Here is a 24894-nt window from a genome sequence, read left to right on the forward strand (position 1 = left end):
AGCGCTGAGTTAAACCCCCACGTGAAACGCACCGAAGAATCGAACCTTTATTGTTCTGGTGGTGGAAGGATCGGGCCCCAGAATTACAGCAGTTGTTTTCTCTAAACAGCTATTAGCCCCCTCCATTATCCTAACAGGACTGCTTTCCATCCGCTGGCTCATTTATTCCAGGCCAGCATTATTGGAGTGAATGGGGTCTAGGCCCTGGATATTAGAAGAGCTGTTGGGCTGCTCATAAATAACGAGTTGTCAAGGATTTTAATGGAAACCCTCGGAGTGCTGTAAATCTGGGCAGTTCTCCCCGCGTCCCCTCCCTCATTTCCATCACAATATCGCTCCGGTGGGACCGTGGCTTGCAGCATGTGCCAGGCAGCGGAGATTGGTGGGACACGGGGGAAGGGGGGGCACAAAAAAAGCTGGAGCTGGGCTGGGGGCCTCGGAACAGTTGGTACTGCGGAAGCATCTGCTGGGTGGCAGGATTTGGGAGTCACCTGCTCTATTCAGCGGGGCGAGGGCTGCTCATCCGGGGGGATAACGGAGCCGGGGATGCTGGTGGAATAACGAGGGGGGTGACATCGCGCTCCACCGGGCTGGGGAGCCGTAAATCTCGACGAGTGGAGGGGTTTCGTTAGGTTTGGATCGCGTTTTAACTGGTCCAGTGGCACTGCAAGGCACAGGGGGCTTTCCTTTGCAAGCTGGATTTTTTAACCTTCCCAGCCGACCCAAACCACCCCCAGGGAAAATTTGGCTCCGTGTCCTGATGCAAACAGCAACGATTCTGTTCTTCATTGGATCTGGCCAGAAATTGGGTTATTACAAAGTGCACTCCTTAGTCATCTCCCAAATATCTGCAGCTCAGCTGCCTGCTGGGATCAAGCTGCCAACAGCACTAAAGCCTTCTAGGAAGGAGCTGGAGCTCACTCATCCACCAGTTCTCCATCAGCTAAATGATATTTTGGGAAATAGGATGAGTGGCACAGCCCAGGTTGTGCCCATCCCACTCACAAAGCAGATGGGGCTGTGTGGACTCTCTGCCTTCTGAGGCACCAGAGCTCATTAGAATTTGTGTGCAGGGTCAGTTTAGGCTCAAATATAGGCTTGCACCCTGGCTTAGCATATATATTTACATATTTCTACATATGTCAATATAAATTTAAAATTACATCAGTGACAAAGCTCTTTCTTGCTCCAAAGTGCCCGGGGCTTAGAGTTTGGTATAATCACTAGTCTGGTACTGAGTCTAAAATACAGCAAAGCCATCAGCCACACAGATCCCAAATTAATGACATTAAATACAGCTCCCTTCACATCACAGCCCCACAAGACCAGCTCTGAAGAACTCGGCCTCAGAAGACTCCTGCCCTAATTAAATATTGCTCCCGTGGTGCAGGCAGGGGAGCAGTTATGAACAGACACGGAGGAATTCAGCCAAAGCCACTCAGAAAATCTGTGGAACAATCCCCCCTTGCCAGGTTTAACCTCCATTTTGGGGGAAAAGCTGAGCGGCACAAGAATCCAGCCAGGATGGAGCAAAAACGGACGGACTGCCAACAGGGATTGATGCCCTTCAGACTCCAGGGGGTTTTTAACCCTTCCCAATGGTTTTCCCAGCCTGCAAAACCTGGGGGGGTTCATCAGGCTGTGCTTGTCCTCTGCTGATCCAGAAGGGATGGGCCAGGGGAGCAGCTGCTCCGGGAGGGAGCTGATAACTCCAGCCCTGCGGCTGCTGCATCTGCACCTCCCGTCCCCTGCCTGCTTCCCTGCTCCCAGGATGGGCCTGGAATATTGAATATTGCCTGTGCTTTCATCCTGCACTCCCCAGGGGCCTGGGCCCTGATTACAGCATCTCAATGCAACCTGAACCGAACGAGGGGGACAAAGGACGTGGCCAGCCTGGAGATTTGGAGGGGTTTTTTTACATCAAATTTGCTTCTATTTAATAATAATTTGCTGATTTCTAAGCCGTGCAGTGACTCTGATTCCTTTTTTGATAACAGTTATGGTGTTTTTGAGAGCAGCTGCTGCACATGTTCTGCTGTGCAGCCGGGAGAGCCACATGGATTTTTAATTCCTGAGTTATTACTTGGCTGGAGCTGTGTATATGAACCCAAGCTTGCCCTAATGGAGTCATTAGACTTGACAATCCTTCCTTAAAGAGGGCTATTGTTGGGAGAGATCTGATCCCAAACCTAAGGAAGGCCTGGGAAAGGGGCTGGGCACTTCATTATACGAAACAGAGAATCCATGTGCTATTTTTTAAATTTCTTTAGGCAGCTCAGGGGTTTTTACACTTTCAGGAGGTTCATCCTCTGCTAGTATAAGTTAATTTTAAGGACCTGTTTCCTGTCCTTTCAGAACTATAATGAGAAAGTGTGCTTTGAGATGTTATTGTTGCTTTACACCACTGGGTTTTCTAACAAATCAGACAAAATGGGGGCACAAACTTTCCCCTTGCTTTTACATGAAGAAGTTCTATAAAAATACTCAAGAGTCACAATCCTAACATGCATTTGGGAAGAGACAATAACTCTAAAACAGATATTAACTCATATTTCTCAGCGGATTCTTCTGAGACAACCCCTAAACATGAGATTCTTGAACTTTATCCTGAAACAAGGAGGGACAGAAGACAGCCAAGATTCATCTCTGCAGGGTCCTGGATGGAAATTTCTTTAGTCCCAGAAAAGGCTCCAATCCTTCTATTTACAAGCAGCAGGAAAGGAAAACATTGTGGTTCAGTATAAAATCTATATATACTTATAGATCACTTGAATGCATCATGTACAGATGGCTCAGATAAACCCGAGCAGTTCTCTGGATCTTTAGTTTAATTCCACAGAATATGTTGGAAAACTCTTGTCCTTAGACACATATTGGGATTGCAAAATTGGAAATGAATTCTATTAAATCTGGTGCTGCTGCCGTGGAAATGGGGCAGGTTGGTTTGAAGGAACCATCACCACAACAAGGGACTCCAAAGCTTTTTCCTGTGTGTGTTGAACAATTAGCTGAGAACAACCTGCTCCATTTTTAGCCATCCCGGGCTGTTTCCATGGCAGCAGGATCTGAATTCCTACAACTGTTGCAGATTCTGGATGTAAATGGTGCTGCCCATTGTGCCAGCAGCACCGGCAGGCCTCAGAGTCCAATTTCAGATTATCGAATGTGGTAGTTTTAATAGTGTGCTATTATTTAATTAGGGTGATTTTCATGCCTTTTTAACGATTTTAGACAAGGTTGCTCTGGGATCTGTGCTCTGCCATCACCCAGAGTTAGGGTAGCATGGACAGATCCAGGGCAGATCAATCTGCAAACTACTGGATGTTTAAAACTGATACATTTCTAATATATATATATGTAACAGATATACACATCTATATAAAAATACTCGTGGATGGGAAGATCCTGCTCTCTCAAGAGCTTTATATGCTGTGTCACCTGAAGGCCGTTGTGGGGCTCACCCCCACCCACCTCCCTCCTCCTGGCTCCCCAAAATCCCGGCAGGAAAATCCCCGGCTCCTTCCTGACACAGCCCCGATCAGAACCCCCGGGAGTTCCTCATGAATATTCAAATCCCCGCTCTGTGATTGGCTGTGACGTTCAGATGAGGCCACGCCTCCCTGGGCTACGGGTGGTCCTGAGTGACGTCAGAGCATCCTCTGGTTGCCATGACAACACATCCCCGCCCCGCGCGTGGTCCAATGAGGGTGCTGTGTGTTAATGAGCGGGAGGCGCTGTGGGGGGGATGGAGGTGGCTGGTCCAGAGGGTTTTGGGGATGAAGTGCAGGGATGAAACCTTGGCAGAAGTGCCTCGGGAGCTGCGCTGCACCTGAAGATGGGGCTGGTGGGTTGTGGAACCTGCTCCTGGCACAGGGGTGGAGCTTTGGGAAGGCGTTTCTCTTCCCTCTTGGATGGGAATTGGGGCATGGACGATTTTATGGCATCCCAGGTTGGGTTGGGTTGGAAGGGACGTTGGAGATCATCCAGTCCCAACCCTCTGCCACGGGCAGGGACACCTTCCACTAGCCCAGGGTGCTCCAGCCCCGTCCAACCTGGCCTGGGACACTTCCAGGGCTGGGGCAGCCACAGCTGCTCTGGACACCCTGTGCCAGCACCCTCGGAGCCAGGAATTCCTCCCTGAGCCCCACTAAAGAACCTCTAAACTCACATTTCCACAGGGGTCAGGGCATTATTTTAACCTATGCCTGGAACTGCTGCAAAACAAAAGCTTTGGTGTCCGTGGGGCTTGTTTTGCGCAGAGTTTGGCAGCCAGTCTTGGAGTTCTCCCACTGATCCCGTTGAGTTCAGCCGTGCCACCAGCCATTAATCAGAGCCTTTATTGGCCCCAGAGTGTCCCCTGTTGTTCTAACACTTGCTCCTTGAGAGTATCCACTCTCCCTGCAGTTTAATCCTGCTGAAGCACTAACTTGTGCTCATTACACATATTTCTCTCATAATGACTGAAGTCAGGCAAGAAGTCAAAATTTAATGCCTGTGAGCTCTTGCCAGTATTTTCTGGAGCTGTGCCTTGAGAGAGGAACATGAAGAACCACTGTAAGTGGCTCTGTTCCCAACCCAAATAAAGCATTATTCAGAGTCGTATTCCAGGAATCCTTGTTTTTCACCCCTGGTCAGAAATATCAATGGAACTGTTTGTTCTGTGAAGCTCCTGAAGCTGTTTCTGTTTGGTTGGTTGTCCTTATGAGCAGCTGCCCAGATGATCATCTCAAGCAGATTGCAAATCACAGAATCCCAGGATCATTTATGTCGGAAAAGACCTCCAGGATCATGGAGTCCAACCTGTGCCCAATCCCCACCTTGTCCCCCAGCCCAGGGCACTGAGTGCAGGGGACTGAAGGAAAGGAGTCCTGAGTCTTTAATCTTATAATATTCTTACAATCTCAGGCTAGAAAATCTCCTTTACAAAGCAGCTTTAATGTCATTATTTGATAACTTTCTGTCCGTTTATTCTGTTCTGGAGAGTGATGACAATCTGTAGCCCTTTAGTAAGGAAACACGGGGGTTTTATCCAAAAACTGGACTCAGAGCTGAGGCATCTTCATCCCAAACCTGAGAGGGACATCAGAGCTGGGCAGGGTGTGATCTGCCAGCTCTTCATCTCAAGGGCAATCCCTCCATTCCATGTTTCATGAGCTGGGCTTTCCAGAGCAGGCTCAGCCTTGCCTTGCTGTGGCCAGTCAGCCATCAGCAGCATTCCCTGGTCACCCCTGCACATCCATCACTCCCCAGACAAATTGTTGCTGTCACCAGGGAAACGTCTCTTTTGCAGGTAATTCTGTAAACTCTTATTCCAAAATGACTTCCAGGATTTCGAGCCAGAATCACCTTGGCAGGGATTCGGGGCATTCAGGATGGATGAACTGAACAGGAAAACTTTGTCCCTCCTCAGTGACTGAGCACTCAGCAGGTCATTTTCCAGGAGCCCCACTAAACCCTGATGTCCTACTCCAAACAAGGGTCTCACCAGAGCATTTTTGATTGACACTTTGAAGTCATGTCCTTAATGAAGCCTCAAATAAAAATATCAGTAACCTTCCAGTTGTTTGGACTTCTTTGATTTATTGTTGGTTTTTGGACAAGCTGTATTTTATGGGCTAAATTTGGTTTAACTTTGCATTGGGATGGAAAGGACCTTAAAGCTCATCCTGTTCCACCTCCTGCCATGGGCAGGGACACTTCCACCAGCCCAGGTTGCTCCAAGCCCCCTCCAACCTGGCCCTGGACACTTCCAGGGATGGGGCAGCCACAACTTCTCTGGGAAATCCATCCCAGCCCCTCCCCACCCTCACAGGGAGAATTTTTTCCCCACACGTGTATATATACACACTGTTTTATTCTGGTTAATTTTTCAGGAAGAATTGCTGGGAAATACATGCATATAGTTATAAGAAAAAGAAATTTTGGAGGGGAAAAGGGGAAAAAAAAAGATCCTAAATGCTAAGATAATTTGTTTTACTTCCTTATGAAAAGCAGTTGTGGCTTAGCTGGTGGCTGGGTAAGGTTCTGCTGTGCAGTTCTGGATCATTCCAGCACAGAATTAACTCCACTAATAAGTGGTTGGAGAATGGGACCTGACTTGGAGAGAGGGTTATCTTCCATTGAAACTGCTGATTTCTCAGAAGTGATGGAATTGGAATGCTGATGAGATTGCAGCGAAGGGAAATTGAAACTGTTGAGCCTCATTTATTGGGTTCTTTAGAGTAATGGGATCAGTATAGGGCTGATCATATTTAGTGCCATTAAATCTTCGGTGCTTAATTAAGATGCCTTGTACATTATGCAGGGTGACCAGGATGGTGGGGGCAAGAAGGGAGGAGGGCAACACCTTCCTCACCCTGCATCTTGTTGTTCATTTGCAGGGTAATGTATGCATGCAGCTGACAAATTATTGCATTAACAGAGAGCAGAGTTGATTCTACCAGACAAAAAGATGCTGGGAGGAAGAGGTAGAAAAGAAGGACCATCCCCGAGGTCCTCCCAGAGCGGGTGGTGTTTGCCTGTCCTTGCACATCCTCACTTGCTCAAGTTTTCAAACGTCTCTCTGTGGTTCCCCAGTTCTCACCAGATGTTTTGCTGTTGGCAAAAATCAAATGGAGGAGTCCAGACGAGCAACAGACACCAAAACTGAGGAGAAAACTCTGGAGAGGGGAATCTGTTCTCCAGCTCCACAGCTGGATTGGTTTGGGCATTGTATTTGTTTCACTTCTTGTCTGGAGATGAAAAGCCTGCCTGCTTTTCCCAGGTACAATTTTGTCTAATGAGGTGCTCCCACTCTCCAAATTTTCCTTGTGATCCTACATAACCAGCAGCTTGGTCTGTGTTTGTCACCAGAATTCCCAATATTCCTCCCTTTCCCCCTTTAAAAACTGCCTGGAGGAACACAGCTGTGAGAGCAGCCAGATGTGGCTGCATAACTCAGATGTTGTTATTAAAATATGGAGAAGATCCCACGTTTTTATTGAACACAACCCTCAGCTCTGCTCCCCTCTTACAGGGGAGTGCCCTCTTTAAAATACACGGATTTTATAACACCTTGACTCACAAATCCAAGCCCCAGTTGCCTGAGGACCCTGACAAGAGTGTCTGCTTGATCCTGCAATGACCATGTATTAACTGGTCTTTTTGTGAGTATTGTTATTATTATCATCATCATCAAAATTACTATAATTATTAATATCACTACTGTTAATATTACTATATTATTCTATTAATGGGTGTTTAACTTTTTAAATATTTTATTTTATTTTATTTTCAGCCTGCTGGTTGCCATCACTCCCTTTCTCACCACCCATTTGGGACGGTTTTTCCCGCGTGTTCCCGGGTGGGCGGCCGGCAGAGGGGGATAGACTACACCGAATGGCTGGAAAACGGGAATGCTGCTCCCGGCACTGCCACCAGCCCCAACCTCTGCGGAACCCAGGCCCAGGAGATGGTGCAGCACTTTGTCATCACCTGCAGCAGATCAGCAGGTGAAAAACACTCAGAGGGCTGTATTTATAGTGATTTTTTTTTTTCCTGTTTCCAAATTCCAGTCCTCTAGAACCCTGAGCTCCTTATGAAAATACAAACCGGTCTGTGGCAGCAGCGACTCTCAAACACAAAGGGCAGCACGGTGTGGCCTCAGTCACAAACAGCTGAAGCTGCAAAGAAATCTGAAGACAAAGTAAGAGGAGGAGGAAAAACTGGGAGGAAAAATCCACCTGCCCAAGAACTCTCACCTGCCAGAATTTTCCTGTAAACAGTGAACTGCATTCCATGAAAAACGATGCCTTGCCAGGTTTGACTCCACGCTGCAGGAAAGAGGGATGTGAGTTACTCAGCAGCTGACTTTTCTGACTCAGCACTGTAGCCCAGTCAAAGATGTTAAGGCAAGGCATCAAAATACTCCTAATTTTCATTTTGAAGTGATTTAGGAGTGAAGGATTGAAGGCTGCTGAGAAGGGAATCGATTTGCTAGCGGGTGAGATGATTCATCAGCAATATTCAGCGTATGAAATCTGCCTCACGAGTGATTTATGAACTGAAGAAGAGCTCTATTTGTCAGGGAAAGCCTTGACAAGGAGGGGGCTGCCTTGGGCTGCCTTCACTTTGACCATCATGTCGTTACTGGAGATGCTACAGGACAAATCTCCTGCCAGGCAGAGGATTTTCAGGATGTTTTCCAAGTTGTTCAGTGGTCCCAGTGCAGGTTTGATGGCACCTGTGGGGGGAGAGTCACAGGGAAGCTCCTGCTTTCCTTCATCCTATGATTTCAGTCTCTTCCAAAGAACCTGTTCTGCAGTCTTAGGGTGGTGTAAGAGGAGCTGCTCTGAGCTGTGATGCCTTTGTGAGCACACAGCTGGTTTAAAATGACAAGTGAGCATCACTGAAATAATGAAATCCATCTCTGCATGGAGGAGAAACCTGACCTGAAATATCAGAGCTACCTCTAATTAATGCCCTGAGCACTGGCAATGCATGTGCAGCTCCACGAGAAACCCTTTGCTAAGGATGCCACTGGTGTCCAATCTCCTTGGAATGCATTTGGTGAGGGGAAAATGTTCTCTGTACTGATCTCCAGCCGACCCACTCGGTGCTTGCACAGCACCCCAGAATGTTCTCCTCATGTGACGAGGGTTTGAACCAAACCTGTGCATTCATGATGCCCCAAAAGTCTGGAAAAAGCATGAAAAGGGATGTATTAATGTGGTAGAGCAGGGCCAGATTTCTCAGGCTCATGAAGATTAAAGGGTGGGAGAGGCTGAGGAGGGGAAACACCAACTGTGATCTTGTAAGTGCAAGGGCTTGGCAGGGCTGGTGTTTATATTGCTCCAGTGAGAGTCATTCATTTTGCACTTAACCCTGCTAGGAGAGCACTCAGCTGCTCCTGGATGTGCCTGCCCTTGGCACTGTTTTCATCTGATTAGAGGCAAAAAGACCTCGTGTGTCCCACAAATGGCTGGGCGGGACCAGGCCATGCTTTTTCCAGCTCCATTTCACTAAAAGGGAGTTTATTTGTTATATATTAACAAAACTGGGGATGAGATGGGACTGACCCCGTCCAAATCTCAAACCATCTGCCGTGATAAGGGAAAGATTTGAGGGTGTTGCTGCACGTTTCCTCCACGGCAGAGCAAATGGAACCCCGTTCTGCCTGACCTGACCCGGGTGGTTGGGTGGCAGCTGTGCCAGCCAGGAGTGCAGCACTTTGAATTCCCTCTGCAGAACTACATTTGAAAAGTGCTGGTTTGTTGTTATTTCTGACAAAACCCCTTCCCAGACCTGTGGCAGAGATGCTGCAGACACTGCTCACTCGTTTTCTTATCAATTCTTCTAATTCAAAGTGGGCAGTCACTGAGGGAAGGGGGGGAAGGAGCAGCTGAGAGAGCAAGGGGTGAAAAACTCCTCCCCAGCACCACAAAACAATATCAAAAGGTAACCAGTGTCTCATCCTCACCTTTTTAAGCTCATTTTTTTACCAGCAGCCGGTTCTGCAGCACAGACTGAGCCCAGCTCTCTGCGTTTCAGCCACCTCAGCAATGCTGCCCCAAGAATGAATTTAGTCCGTGCCATCAATCTGGGCTGGAATCAGCTCCTGATGGAAGCTATTTAGCCCTGTGAGACAGATGTGTCTGTGTGAGGAGAGGTGATGGTGCAGGACATCAATAAAATAATCATCTTTTCATATATTTTAATCGAAGTTTTGGTGGAAATTAAGGTGCCTGCTCCGAGGCTGGGCTGGTGTGAAAACGCAGTGACTTAAAAGCACTGGAAAATACCATATATATGAGATGTAGTTAATCAGGTCACTGTGAGAAGGGTTATAAGAGCCTCAGAAGGGGTCATGGATTGTGTCCTTGCTGTTTCTGCAGTAGCTGGATTTTCAGGGTGGTGATATTGGTGCTCACACAGTGGAAGGCAGGGAGATTTCTGAGTTGAAAGGAGACCTGCTGGCAGAAGGAGGGAGGAATTCCATGTTTTCCAGACCCCTTCTAAATACTGGAAGGATATATGAGTAAAAAAAGAAGGGAGAAACCGTCATTCAGTGTAATAACTAAAGGTTGAGGGGCAGCAATCACAGCACCTTCATTAAATTAAACAAAGGTATTTATTTAACTACCTTTAAAAACCCTAAATTAAATCCTCCATTCGTGGAGCCAAACATACATGAAGAAATGAAGCGTGGCATATTAGAAAAAACTAATAAATCACCACCAAAGGAATGGGAAAATACAGTTTTAAAAATCTTGTGGGTTGGGAAACTGAGGCACTGAGCTTGCCTCACATGTAATATCCATTCCCGCCTGTCCTGGGGTGGTGGGGAACCTGCGTGGTGCTGTGGGGTACATCCATCACCCCTCACCTTTCCAGCCTGGAAGAGTGATTTCCATGGAGCCATTATTTTTCCAAGTCACCTCTTCCAGCAGCAGAACCTCAGCAAAGGAGGATCTATGTCTGCAAAGGGAAGCTGCTGAGCTGTGCAGTTCTCCCTTGTCTTGGGTCACTGTGGAATAAGGAAAAGGACAATAAACTGATTAACTGATTTGTGGTTTTGTTTGAATGGCAAGGTCAGATTAGGTATTAAAATGGCCAGATTTGTAAATGTGGTCAGGAAACAGCAAATCAAAACCTCTGGTTTCCAAATCATTGGATTTTGGGAAGTTCTTCAGTGTGTCCTGTGCAGCCCTGACCAGTGAGTAAGGGCAGGAGGGGAATCCTTGGGAGTAACTGCACTGGGTATGCACTTTTATTTATCATCTTAAAGCAAAGCTGGACATTTCTGACTCCTACATAATTACTAAGCACTTAAAAATCCCTCCGGAGCTGTTCCAAAAATTTAGCTCTACAGAAGCCCCTAAAACTTAATCCTACAGATTGCTAATTCCTCTGAAAAAAATCAGATTACTGCTATTAAGTGCCCAGATGAGAATTAGACTCCAAAAAAAGCTGAGAAAAAGTGATTATAGCAACTGCACCTTCTTATTGAGTTTGGGGAAAAGCAGCCAAGCTTACATGAAATTAAAAAATCAAAAGCTGCTGTCCACTCAGCCCGGCTGCAAAGCACATCTTCAATAAGTTTCTGCTCTAACAAGCTGTATCAGTTTCATCTCAGTAGATGTGATGGTTATTGAACAGCGTGCAATGTTCTGGAGGGTGCCAGGCACATAATTGTTTTTACAGCACTGTAAAATGAATCAGACCGAAATTAGTGTCACTCAGCAGAATCACTTTGCCTTCCCTTTAAATTACTTAATCTGGGAGTTAATCAAAAAGAAAATGAAGTTTTGACACTGCCCTTCAGCTAAGGGCAAGCACAGGTTCACTTGTCCTCCCTCCAGCTGAAGGAATGTTTGAGATGTCTGCTCTGCTTCCCTGCTGCTCATCCCGGGAGGGGGAGCAGGATGGGGATGGATGTCCAGCACTTCCCACTTCAAAATCGAACTGGCAGAAGGAGGCTGATCCCATTTTTTCATTGTGATTCCTGGGAGATGGGAGTTGGGAAAGAGGAGCTGCAGGAAAGTCAGGGGAAAGGACATTTCTGGGGGGGAGGTCCTAGGGAACCTTCATTCAGTCATTCATTCTTTCATTGTTATTAATTGTTATATTAATTAATCTATTCTAAAGCACTGAGACATCCTCCCCCACCTCAGTGCTGCTCTAGCCCAGGAGCAGAGGAGCTGCAAACAGCTCAGAGATGAGTTGATGTCCAAACACCGAACACCATCACCTGGATTCCTTTTAATTGTCTCCTAAATTATCTCCTCGAGGAGAAAACCCAAACCCCCTTCGTTCCACCCACTTTGAGCTGGAATATTCTGGAAGCAGTTCCATCAAATGCCTGTGCCTTGAAGGCTCTCAGGTGTCCCTGTGTGTGAGTGTTGCTTTGTTCTGCTCCTCCTCTGGGGCAGGTTTGTTGCTGTTCACCCCATCGTATTTCGTGCGCTGGCATTTATTGCTGGTGTGTTTTCAGAACCACGGCTGGCTGATGAGTTATATCAACAACAGCTGGGCAAAGGGAGCTGATCACGAGCCATAATCATCACAGACTGCAGTGCAGCTGGCTAAAGGCTCCAGAAACGCTGCAGGATGGGGGATATCCCGAGTTTCAGCGGTGCATGATCCCCTTGCAGCAACACAATTACGCAAAATGAGATGGAAGGGTTTGTCTGCAATGGGAAAATGGCATCAGTTTCCACTCACATTGCTTTTCAGCTGCTGTGGAGAATATTCAGTAAGTGAAAGCTTCAATTCAAGAGCTGGTGGGACAATGAACCTCAGCTTCCATTTTTCCTGCTTCCCTGAGAGAAATGGGAGTGTTTTGGTGCTCTGGGGATGCAGAGAAGTCCTTCTCAGACAGCTGGGCTTCCAGGGCTAAGCTGCTGATGGTCAGTCCTGCTCCATCCTACAAATGATTGTGAATTAATACAATTTTAATACAATTCTATCATAGCCAGTGGTCCAGCACAAGCTTATGGATGAATTCTTGGGATAAATACCCACAGAACAAATGAAAATGTGGGTGTAGCAGCAGAAAACTCCTCCACCATTCCCACCCCAGCCCAGTCCAAGGAACAGCAGGAACAAAATCAGGATAACAGGGGCTTAACACAGCTCAGGAGCCACAATGTTTGCTCAGCACCTCTCAGGGGCCTGTAATCCCAGCCACATACAGGAAGGTTCAGGTCCCTGCTGGTGTGTGTGGAGGAGCTGTGCTGCTCCCCAGGCACATCCCCTCTGCTGGGAACGTGGGATTGGGATTTAATTAGTTCCAGTGCCTATGGGACAGCATCTTTCACTACAACATATATCTGAAGATTTATATTCCTGCAGAGACAGGGAGGGACGGAGCTGGTGGGGTGCTCTGACTCCTCTCTGCTGGAATTATTCCAGATTTCCTCCCACTCAGCAGGGCCAGGAGGGACCCTGTGTCTGAAATCCTGGGTTGTTGAGCCCAAGAATGTAGGGATAACGGGGAGACAATACAGGAGGTTCTTTTTAGAATGTTCAAGATAAAACTCCTTTACCTTTAGGAGATGGTCTGAGGAAAATATCTGAGCAAGAAAGAAGGAACTCAAGGAAAGAGATAATTAAAATATATACATAAGGCAAATAAAGCCAACCATGAGGAAGCAATATTTACTTCTTCATCTCTTCCCTTAAACAACAACTGATGGCCTTTCTGACACGTGCTGGGTGATGAATGGAGAACATGAAGGTGCTGATGGCAGAGTCACTCCCCCTGTTTGAACAGGGGGCAGGAATACAGGATTCCCCAAAATCCCACGGGTGGCAACAACCAGCGAGGCCCAGCAAAGAGCATTTATGGGCCCTGGCACTGATCAGAGGAGCCAGCACTGCTGGGGGTCTGTGGGATGGCAGAGCCAGCAGGAGAACTTGTTCCTGATGATGGAGGAAAGGCAACACTAACTGGGAAGCAGCTGTGCTTGGGGAGGGCTCTGATGTGGTGAACAAGGAGGGAGAACCCACATCTGCCTCTGCTGGTGGGTGTAAAGCTCGGGCACAGGCGTGCAGAAATGCAGATTATCTTGGAAATGGCAAGGGAATGGCTGGCCAGGTACAACCTCCTGCTGAGAGGGTGTGCAGGAGTCAGTTTGTGCTGCAACAAAACCGGTGTGGACGATGCTGGAAGGACCTTTGTCACTGGGAATGGCTGAGGATGGATTTTGAAGGACTTCCTAGTGTGACAGTGAGTAACCCTGGCATGGTGAATCTTTTATTTCCCTGGATCATGCTTTGAAAATCTGAGTTATTCCCCATCAGCAGCAAGGATTGGACTGAAACAAGAAGGCAAAATATAGCCTGAGACCACCAAAATGCTCAGGAGGGGTTCCTCAGGCTCCCCTGTGTGATGTCACTGCGGGGAGATGGGGACCAGCTCAGGTGTGTGCTCAGATACATCAAACCTACAGCTCCTTTGAAAACGGTGGCACTGGGCATTTCAATAGCTGGACTTTGAAGAACATATTAAAACCTAAAAAAAAAATCAGAATTCTGAAAGTGGACATTTTTTTATACTGGAAATAACGATCTGCAGACCCCAAACAGTGCAAAACCCCCTGGTATGAAGGCACAGGGAGCTGCCTCTGATGGAATTCTGGGCATGAGAAATATTCCTGACAGTGGGAATAAGGAAAAATAACTCCGGTGCAGACAGGGGATAAATGCTAGAAAAACAAATAATCGAGTTTGTACATAACTTTCCTAACACCCTGCACGTGTGATTTAATTTTCAGCTGATGATTGTGTTGGAATCTGAGCCATTTTTCTACCTCCCGATTATTTGATTATTAAGGAAGAAAACGGATTCTCCTTGCTGGAGGACGAGAAGCCGTGGAGATCGCCTGGAAATTAAGATTCGAAAAGGTATAAATCGGCTTGGCAAAGGTTGCTGAAAGCCGCGTTATTCCAGTTCAGGAGGACGCGAGTGATTCCAGAGGGAAGATTTGGAGTTTTTCCAAGCAGAGCCAAGGGTCTGTCCCGTTCACCACCGGGATCTCAGGGACGCCCCGGAGCCCACGGGATAAATCTGTCGGGAAGAGGAAAAAGGGATGAAAACGAAACCGAAATAAACCCCAGTTCGGCCGTGGAGGTGTCCACAAACAAACCTCTCCTTAAATCAGGGGCTACAGCGGCACAGTTGGGGCATTTTGGGGGCGCCTCCAGCCCTGGCTCGATATTAATAAATAGGATAACTGAGATAAAACGAAGCAGTTGCCTTCGCGGGTGGGAACTCCATGCCTTTGTCAGCCCGGGAGGGAGGAGAGGAGCCGGGTATTGGTGGCACCTTCCCCACCCGGGGCGGATTTTTGGGGGGCCACGGCACCCCCAGAGCCCAGCGGGGATTGCCCGAGGGGAGCCCTAAAGTCGGTGAGAGAAAAAGGGGAGGGGGGAAATATCCTCCGTTTTCCCAGGACAGCTAAAAAAGCAGGTAGCACTGGATTATTACAGGGAGGAAGAAAAATCTCCTCTCCCTTCGGGAATTCGGGCAGCAAGGGATTAAGTGAAAAAAAAAATTAACCAATTTTATAATTATTTCTCTGTTTCCAAGTGTTATCTCGGTGCTTCATTGGTGGAGTTTGGGGTGGTTTTCGTGTTGTGGTTGTTGTTGGGTTTGGGAGTTTCTTTCTGCGATTTGGCACGGACTAATAAACTCATGAAAGGGATGGAAATAAACTTTTCCTATCCCCTGCGTGAACTGCCACAGGGAAAAGGTGTATTCGTGATTTTAGTTACATGATGCTTCCAGAATTCACTACCCTAACAGAGCCTTTCCACACGTTCCTTTGGGTATATTCATATACAGGTATTAAATAAAAAGATGGTTGGGATGATATTTTGCCCATTCTTAATATTTTAATACATATAACGCGTTAATATTATAATGTTTATCAACATGGTTATCGCAGTATAAATAACAATGCTAAATTATGGATGCCGATATTTCTTTGTGCATTTATTAATATAATACATAAATAAATGCACTTTTGAGATATTTAAACCTCTCAGGGAGGCTGGCAAAGGGATGTCGGGTCTGGGTTATAGCTGGGAGGTCTTAGTTATTATTTCTCCGTGGGTTTCCCCCCGTGGGAAGTTCCGGGCTTTGCTCCGTGCCCTGAAAAGCAGCAAGTACAGGGAGAGGAATGTGGGTGAGGAACAGGCTCGAGGGTCTCTGGACCGGCGTGGGTCGATCCTGCACAGGGTGAAAAAAGGTATCCGGGCAAAAAGAAAGAAATTAAAGACAGAAAACAAAGATCTGTGGAGATCTAGCCATCGTAATAGATCTGCCTGGTTTGCAGCACAGCTCGCCTGAGGTGTTACTCAGCACCGCAGCGGCGAAGGGAAAACACAGGGATTTCAGGGAATTTTTAGAGAAAACGAGTGAAAAGGGCTCGTGGCGTTGATGTTCATATTGATACGAGATTTTAGCCCTGCGACGTCCTTGCTGCCCGGCCACGATCCTGATTGAACACGAGGACGTTGAGAGCAGAGAATATGAAACCCTTTTATCCAACACGGAGGTGATGGAAGTGGGAATTCCTCTGCCTCGACCGACTCTGATTCCCCGGCTGGATTTATTTTTCAGATGGATAGGCAGTGATAACTACATTTTTCTTTCACTACAACTATTTAGAAGCGATTTCTTCAACCTCACAAAAGTTATTTCTGCACCAAGAATTCTTCTGCCACCCCGACCCGAGCTCCTGGTCCAGCTTCCCACGGTGTGAAACCCGAGGGATTTTGAACCTTCCCTCTCTTTGAACCTGAGAAATCTCCGCTCACCCCGCAAAACCGGCGGGGCCGCGACAGGAGCCCAAATCCCCCCTCCTGGAGTGGGAACGAAGGGGAGGAAAAGCCACTGCAAACGTCGGGTTCGGGGAATGTGTTCTCCGTGTGTTTGGCCCTTTGGAAAAGGATGGAATGACGCTTCTGCAAAGCAGAATACAAAGCAGCCTGTCCTGCTCGTAAACCAACAATCCCACCATTGTATCCACGCGTGGGATTTGATGTAGTCTGGCACTTCTTGTAAACAAACAGCTCGCTCACTCATCCACTGATACTTGGCACTATTTTTCCGCCATTCTGGCAAGGAGCCTTTGGGAGAGTTTAAATGATTCACAGCAAGGCGTTTATTCCCCAGACCGAATTAATTCGGCATCAGCTGGATGGTCCGAAGAGCCGGCAGCGTGTCGCGGGGAAGCTGCCAAGTCAGCCTGGAAAATGCCAGGAAATACCTGGATTTGGATTTCGGTTTCCATTTCAGGCTAAAAAGCTGTTCAGGTCCCGGAGCCCCCGGAGCCCCCCGGAGCCCCCCGGAGCCCCCCGGAGCCCCCCAGCACCGGCTGCAGCCCGCGCAGGGAATGGGGAGGCTGCTGCGGGTTCCCCCCTCTCTGCCTTCTTCCCTCCCCTCCCGCGCCTTCCTCCTCACCCTCCTCTTCCCCGCCGCTCCGGGCGGCTCCGGCCGCCGCCCCTGCAATAAGGAAGGGGACAAAGGGGTGGGAAAAGGCGAACTTTGAAACCCTCCCTTCCCGCTCCCCACGCCCGGCGGGGACCTGCGGGCAGAGCCGGGCGGGTCCGGCGCTCGGGGCCAGCCCGGGGAGGGCACAGCCAGGAGCACCCACATGCCAGGCACTCCCAGCCCCACCCACGGGCTCTGTGGAGAGCAGAGAGCGAGCCACGGGGTGCCCACGGCAGACGGGGGGGACACGGAGGACGTTCCGGGGGACACTGCTGCCCTCCCCATCCAGAGACCTTGCAGCTCCCCGGTGGGGTGGGTGTCGGAGGGGGAGGAAAGGAAACCAGGGCAGCATCAGGGAAGAGCAGCTCTGTCTGCAGCCCCAGTTTGGCCTCGGAGCGTTCCCAGTTTCCGGGACTCACATTTTGTGTTGTGTTCTCAGTCCTTGCCTGTTGCTCTTCCCACCTCACTCTGGGATCTCCAGCTGGGTTCCAGGGCAGAGAAGGGACAGGGGAGAGACCCTGCCCTCAACCCTTGAATTAGGGAGTGATTAGAAATGTGTAAAAATGCACTAAGGCCCACCAGGATGGGGATGTCCCTCCCTGTCCCCCAGGATGCCCCAGCCCAGGGCACACCAGAGCTTTGGGAGGCTCCAGGTGTGGTGCTCGGTGCCTTTCCATGCTCCATCCACGTGTCCTCACTGGGAGTCACCCTAAGCCACAGTGCAGTGGGCAGGGAAGGTGGGAAAGACCTCCCAGACCTGGCCTGGCAGGAGCAGTGACAGTGACAGTGGTGAGGGCAAGGCATGGATTGTCTCCCAAGGTTTGTCCTGGCAACCTGTGAATCCCAAAGTCCCCCAGTGCACTTGCCACAGTCTCTGCTCTGCCTGCATCAGCAGGAAATTCCTTTAAGGCATTATGGATCCAGCACCAGGCTCTGGAAGGCAGAAGAAGCCTGGATGAAGCACTTGGCCAGGTTTTTTTTGGATACACAGACCTCTCCCCTCAGTACAAGTGAGAAACACACACTATATAGCTGGAAAAGCAGAAATGCTGCACTTCAAACACCTCCATGGGGCATTTCCATAGTGTGGTTGCACTGAGGACGTTCATACCCCAATATTGCTCTGAAAAACATCCCAAAGACCTGGGGATGTTTTGCCATGAATAGCAGGAAGCATAATTCCCACTGCACAGCAGGCCTGGAGATCTCAGTCGCTGTCCTGCTGACCTAAGCACCTCTGTGCCCAGGCTGGGAGCAGAAGTAGCCTTTGCTCATCCTGCCATGATTTGTGATCCATCCATCTGAGCTCAGTGAGGGTTCTCTGGGTGTGGAATTGTGCCAGGCAGTGAGTTAGGCCCTGGCCTTGGTGGGATTTTGTTATCGTGGCTCAGTCTGGAATTTCTGCCCTCCGGAGGAATCTCTGATCTAACAGAGAGACCAGAAAAGAGAGCAGTAACCCATCCAGAGCAGCAAAGCCATACTGGAGCAGAGACACAGTCCAGCTTGTAGTCTTCCCTGTGAGTTTATACTTCCAGAGAAGAGAATTCCTCTGGTTCCCACCTCCAGGATGCCCCACGCCCCAGGTACCCACCAGTGACACGCCTGGCACGGGAGGCCTGCTCCTGTCCTGGCTGGATACCACCAGATCCACCTCCTGCACAGAACATTTCTGATAACAGGCCTCAAAACCCTCCTGATTTCCCCAAAAACTTGTCTCACCTCCATCCCCTCCATGCTGTGCCCCCTCGTGCACCACCCACAGCAGCTCCAGGCTGCCGGCAGAGCAGGGAACAGCCGGGAACGATCCCCACGGCTCCCAGGGAATTAAACATCAGAAGAAGGGCTTAAAAGCCGAGCCCAAAGCAACTCCCCTTTTCTCCCACAACAGCTGAAATAAATTGCTTTGGCTGAGTAGGAACTTGGGGAACACAGAGTGGGTCCCTGGTGCGTGCAGGGATGGGCAAGCTCTGCCGGGCCTGGCACCGGCGGGGACGTACTCGGGAGAGGGGATGGATGGAGGCAAAGCCCCAGGGCACAGGGCACAGTAGGGATGAGCAGAAATTCACATTTTGCCATGTCTAGGGAAAGAGACTTTGAAGAGCTGCCTGTTCCCCAGAGCAAGGCAAGCAGAGACCCCCCCAGCTGCACTCCCGTGGCTGTTTCCAGGTGGAGGATGCACAAATGTCTCTGTCTGGGGCAGACAGAGAGAGAAAACACAAATAGAAGCTGTAATACATTTGTATTTTGCCTCTCTGCTCCCAGGCAGGAGCATTCCCTTCATAAACTGCAGCCAGGCCTCATCCCCTCCAGGCTTCTCCCCTGTGGGTAAAACCCCACCACACTTTTCCCCTCCCGGAGGCAGGAATGGGGTCAGGGTTGGTCCCCTTTGGGGTTTCAGCCTCCCTGGGCTGGGGGAAGCTGGGGCTGCAGGGGAGGATGCAGGAGGTGGGAAGGGGGCTCATGGAGGGGTTATTTTCCAAGGGGTTTGGAGCTGGGAGCAGAGGCCACCACCAGCCGTGGCCTTGGGGGAGCCACCAAGGTACCTCATTTTCCATTTTTGTGAAGGGGAAGGAGAAACCAAACTGGAGGTTTCAGGTTGGCCAGTCCAGGAGCAGCACACCAGTGGAGCTCAGCTCAGCTCCTCTGGTTCCTCAGAAAGGAGGTAAAAGGCAAGGAAGGAGCCTCGAGTGGAGCCTGGGGAGTGGAGAGAAAACCGGGAAGGTTCAGGGACAGCGAGAACCGGTTAAACAAAACACCCCGAGGCTGAAATCACCCCACATTTCACCCCAAAAAGGAGGGAAGGGAGGGCCAGAAGTGCGCTGAAGGGATTGTGGCGCCGAGGCTTCAGCAGCGAGGGGATAAAAAGTGCAAAGAGAAGTCAGGCCAGGCTCTCTGTTCCCATGCCAGCTGATTTGTTCAAAGGAGCCACGAGAAATGCGCTGTAAAGTACTGATTCTGCTCCTCCCGGCATCGAGGAGAGAAATATTCGCACCTACATCCCCCCCGGGCCTTCCGGGGATGCCTGTGGGGTGAGAATGAGGGTCCGGTGGTGAAGGGAGGAAAAACCAAACCAAAAAAAAAAGAAAAAAATAAATTAAAGATCAAAATGTTTGCCTTTATTTGATTTTTTTTCTTCCCCGAAATATTGCCAGAATCAGAAACCAAAAAGCTGGGCTCCCTTCCAGACCCAGAATTCAATTTTCCAACAATTGATTATTTCCAAACGTGAAGTCTTTAAGTAGTTCCAATATTTTTTTTCTCCCCCCTTCAAACTGTTTTGGGTTTTGGGTTGGGTTTGAGGGTTTTTTTTCTCTTGTATTTTGTGACCATAGTTCGAATTCAATTGCTTAAAAAAAAAAAAAAAATCACAGACTGTTAAAAAGTTATTCCACAGCTTTCCGGATTCCAGATGGTATAAATATTAAACGGATCCTACTGAGAATATAATAAAAGAATAGTTGCAAACTGATAAGAGCATTTGATAATTTTTTCTCTCGGTCACTGAGAGAGGAACTGATGAAAGAATTCAGGACGGGGTTATTTTAAAATTACCCCCTTCCTCTTCCTTTATTGTGACCTTAAATATTACCCTGAAATTTTCCCCGCAAAATCATCAAAGGGGGAAAATCTTAACATGGGTTTGGAAGTCACATTTTCAGTTATTCCCAAGGCAAAGCCTGCTCCAGATTTTCCGCCGGTGTTGTACAGGAGATGAGTGAAGGGAAGCGCGGTCTTACAAGCAGGAGGCTTCAGTTTCGGAAGAAAATGGTCTTGTCTCTAAATAAATGACCCGAAGGGCATTTTTTGGAGGGTGAAAAAGGTGAATTTTTCCCCGGGGCAGCATCCGCGGGGCCGGGACAAAGCCCCGGGACTCTTGGGGAAGGGAGATAAAATCCCATTTCCATAAATCGGCCTCGTTTTTCGGGGTGTCCGCGCTCGCTGGGCCGGTCGGTGGATCCCGCTCCTCCTCCTGAGCTTCAAATAAATAAATCAAAGGAGAGAAAGTGGCTCAAACTCCGGGGAAAGTCTTCTCTGTCCGCGGATCCCGCTCCGGCCTCGAGCGGGGACCTCGAGGGCTTCTCCTCTCAAACCCCCGCGGGGTCCGGGCTCTCCCTGTCCCGACGGCCGCGGCGAAGCCCCGAAGTCAACAGGCTTTTAACTTTCAACTTGGCCTTGACCTCCGAATTCAGCCCGACCTTTCTGCGGAGGGAACAGGGTGAGACACTCGGCAAACACTCGGGCCCCAGCGCCCCGGTTATGGGGCTGTTTGGAAGCAAATGGGGAGAGGGCAGGAGGGGGAATGAAAAGGGCATCAAAGAAGGAGTGTGGTCGTTAAACTGCGGAAAAGGGAAGAAAGAAGCTTTGAAATCGGGAAGGTGAAGGCTGAAAAAATTCAGGATTTTAAAAATTTATTTTATTTGAATTTTTTTTTTTTCTCCAGAAAATGAAAATCGTGGGTTGCCGGGAGAATCCGGGAATTATTTAGAGGTCGAGGAGAGAAGATGCAGCTCTGTGATGTGGCTGATTTCTCTCCCCGGGAGAGAGGACGTGCTGAGGGAATGGATCTCACCCAGCCAGCCCCGGGCAAAGCCCCCGCGGCTGGGGGAGCTGCGAGGAGCCGTGTTTGGGGCTGCGAGGGGAGTGGGGGGCTGCCCCCAGCAGCGAAATGGGGCTTCTCCCTACCCGGGAGAGCTGTGCCATCATCGCTTCTACCCCCTATTTCTACCGGGATTTCTGTCCCTGTGTGTCAAACCCTCTCCTGGCTCCTCTGGGTCTTCACTTTGGTGGCCCAAAGACGTGGCAAGAGGAGAATTTTTATTGTGATTTGATAGTCGGAAGGTAAAAATCTCTATTTCTTTGCACGGGAGAAACAACGCTTGAGTTCAATCTGCCTTCGGGGGAATTTCAGCAAAGCTTTCCTCAGACAAGGCCTTGGGGAGAAAACCAGGCAGAAAAAGGAGGAGAAACGTGTCTCTGTGTGTTCATACTGTGTGTGCAGATGATTGAAAACCTACATACCTGAATCCTTTAATAGCACACACTATGAAATGATTACTGTATTTAAATGATTATTGTATTTACCCTAAACTTTTCCAGCCTGATGCAATCCCTCATCATCATGTCTGTCTTTCCCCTCCTCTGTCTGTCTCTCCACCTGTCCAGTGCTCCTGGAATCCAAAGGGGCTTTCTGTGTCATTTTCCCACCTCCCTTTTCCAAACCTAACTGGGATCCACATTAACCTGCAGACCAGGATCACACCAGCCCATGTGGCAATATCTGCATGCAAGCAGATTGCTCCCCATCAGCACCTTTGCAGTTATTTTCTCGGGGTACCAGAGACCCTCTTTTCCCTCCATCCTTGCTTTTAGGGCCTTGAGGGCACGGCCCTCTCCCCAGGGATACAGAATTGGGGGTTTTGCAGCTCAGATTGGGGCTGCACGATGATGTGAGTGTGATAAAACCCCCCGAGCAAGGGAAGAATGAGGCTGGAGCTGAGGGAAGGCCCCATCCCAGGGTGTCCATCACTGCCCCACCATCACCCCACTTAGGCCGAGATGGATCTCTGGGTCTGCTCGGGCTGTGCCGGGATTTTTGTGTGAGAGCAGAAGGCCCCAAACCTGTGAGGGGATGACCACCCCCCCCAAAAAAAAAAAAAAAAAAAGGTGGTTTTAGCCTGAACCCGGATTTTTCCACCGTGATTCTCCCTCTCCTTGCCCTCCCTCCCCTCGTTCTCCCCATTTCTCCACCTCTGCCTTCCCCCTTTTTTTTTTTTTTCCAAGATGCAGCGCAGGAGGCGCTTCCCGTGTACCCGCCTGTCACGTGCGGGGGGGTCCCCTCCTCCTCCTCCTCTTGCAATAAAAGTATTTTCGCAATTTCTGCAGCCAGGGTTTATTGGGGCTGGAAGGTTGGGTGGTGGTTTGTTTTTTTTTTTTTTTTTTTCTGTGCGGGGTTGGGTTTTTTTCCCTCCTCTCCGTCCTTTTCCCCCGCGAGCGGCAGCCAATGAGGCAGCCTCCGCCCGTTGCGTCAGGGCGGCCCGGCGGGGAAAGGCAGCTCTCGGCAGCTCTCAGCCTTTTAAAAAGATCCGGGGACCCCCCTCGGGCAGTGCCCGGGTGCTGCCGAGCAGGCTCTCCCCATGCCCCGGCCCCCGCGCCGCCCCCCATGCAGCCCCCGGAGCCCCGCGGCCCCCCGGGCCTCGAGGGGCTCCTGGCAGCCGGCGGCTTCGCAGGCGGCCAGGGCAGGGGGCTGCTGCCTCCTCCGCCCCCGGCCCTCGGCGGCCCTTCGCCTCCCCCCGGGATGAACCCCGGTTACCCGGCGGAGGGGCCCCCCGAGCCCCCCAAGCCGTGCCCCGCCGCGCCGCCCGCCCCGCCGGGTCCCGCCGCCTCCGCCCCGCTGCCCTACGGATACTTCGGCAGCGGGTACTACTCGTGCCGCGTCGCCCGCAGCGCCCTGAAAGCCGGCCCGGCCCAGGGCCCCTTCCCCGCAGACAAATACCTGGACCCCCCCGCGGGCAGCGAGGACTTCCAGAGCCGCCCCGCCGAGTTCGCCTTCTACCCCGGCTACGGGGCCCCTTACCAGCCCGTGGCCGGCTACCTGGACGTGTCGGTGGTGCCGGGGCTGGGCGGCCCCGGGGAGGCCCGGCATGAGACTCTGCTGCCCGTGGATGGTTACCATCAGCCCTGGGCTCTGGGCGGCGGCTGGAGCAGCCAGATGTGCTGCCCCAAGGAGCAGGGGCAGGCCGGCTACCTCCTGAAATCCGCCTTCGCAGGTAAAGTCCCTCTCCTCCGGGGCTAGGAGAGCATAAAGGGGGTTTGGGAGGCGAAATGATCGCCGAGGGTTAAAATGATCCCTTGTGGATTTGTTCTTGCCGCCCAGGAACTCTTGCTTGTGAGTTGGACCAAATAAGGTTTCACAAAATAACAATTATTAGGTTATCACTGCCCTTTGCAACTCATCGCCCTCCAAGAGGGGAGGCAGATGATATAATCGGGGTTCAGATGATGATAATGTCGGGGTTCAGATGGCAATATTATGGGGGTACAGATGGTGATATTATCCGCGTTCCGATGGTGACACTATCCTGGTTCAGGCACGACCCCGGGTCAGCCGCAGCCCGCGAGCAGCGCTGGGATTCGGGGAGCTTAAAAGGGAACAGGGGGTGCACATGACCCCCATATTTCGGGGTCGTGAAGGAGGGGGGCTCTTCCCACCGCCCACACCCCGCCCGTGGGATTGAACCTTCCCCTGGCCCTGCTCGGCCGCGTAGAAACCGCGGTATTAGTGCGGCTCTCACCCGCTCCGGTATTTTGCCAATACCTGGATTTCTCCACCCAAAAAAAAAAAAAAAAAAAACCAAGCCACCACCAAACCCTTAGAAATTCAGGGAAGGAAAAAAAAAATATATAAATATCAGTAGTGAGAACACAGAAATTAATGATGGAACCGAAATATCTTTAAATATCATCGCTGTCACGAGGCTAGAAGGAAGAAATGGGGGGGCAGAGAGAGAGGAAGAGAGGGTGCTGTTTGCAGGGAGGTGGGTGCAGGGTGGGTGCAGGGTGCGTGGGGACCCCCCGGCCCCACTCAGCCCCGTGTCTCCCCACGCCCAGACTCCGCCGGGCAGTTGCCCCCCGACGGCTGCTCCTTCCGCCGGGGCCGCAAGAAGAGGGTCCCGTACAGCAAGGGGCAGCTGAAGGAGCTGGAGAAGGAGTACGCCAGCAGCAAATTCATCACCCGCGACAAGAGGAGGAAGATCTCCGCCGCCACCAACCTCACGGAGCGACAAATCACCATCTGGTTCCAGAACAGGCGCGTGAAAGAGAAAAAAGTCGTCGCCAAAATCAAAAGCAGCACCGGCGGCACCCCGTGAGGACGCGGGCACCGCAAGCCCCCGAGGGGTCCCCGTCTATCCCCCCCC

General features: G+C 50.2%; 2 protein-coding genes across 2 annotated transcripts in view; one reads left to right on the plus strand and one right to left on the minus strand.

The window, feature by feature from the left end:
- Positions 1 to 24894, minus strand: part of SNX11 (sorting nexin 11) — a 393545-nt gene that overhangs the window by 49712 nt on the left and 318939 nt on the right. The window lies entirely within an intron of this gene.
- Positions 23139 to 24846, plus strand: HOXB13 (homeobox B13). Its single transcript, XM_050327804.1, has 2 exons — positions 23139 to 23745; positions 24587 to 24846. The coding sequence occupies exons 1-2, from the start codon at positions 23139 to 23141 to the stop codon at positions 24844 to 24846; spliced, it is 867 nt and encodes a 288-aa protein (XP_050183761.1).

This window comes from Myiozetetes cayanensis, unplaced genomic scaffold (genome assembly GCF_022539395.1).
Source record: "Myiozetetes cayanensis isolate MyiCay16 unplaced genomic scaffold, myiCay2020 scf35, whole genome shotgun sequence".
Taxonomy (NCBI): Eukaryota; Metazoa; Chordata; class Aves; order Passeriformes; family Tyrannidae; genus Myiozetetes; species Myiozetetes cayanensis.

What these genes read in the sequence shown, in the direction of transcription:
- HOXB13 (XM_050327804.1), top strand. Translation starts at nt 23,139, where the DNA reads ATGCAGCCCCCGGAGCCCCGCGGCCCCCCGGGCCTCGAGGGGCTCCTG. An exon ending in CCTGAAATCCGCCTTCGCAG is followed by an intron (nt 23,746 to 24,586) that starts GTAAAGTCCCTC and finishes CCCCACGCCCAG; the next exon opens with ACTCCGCCGGGCAGTTGCCC.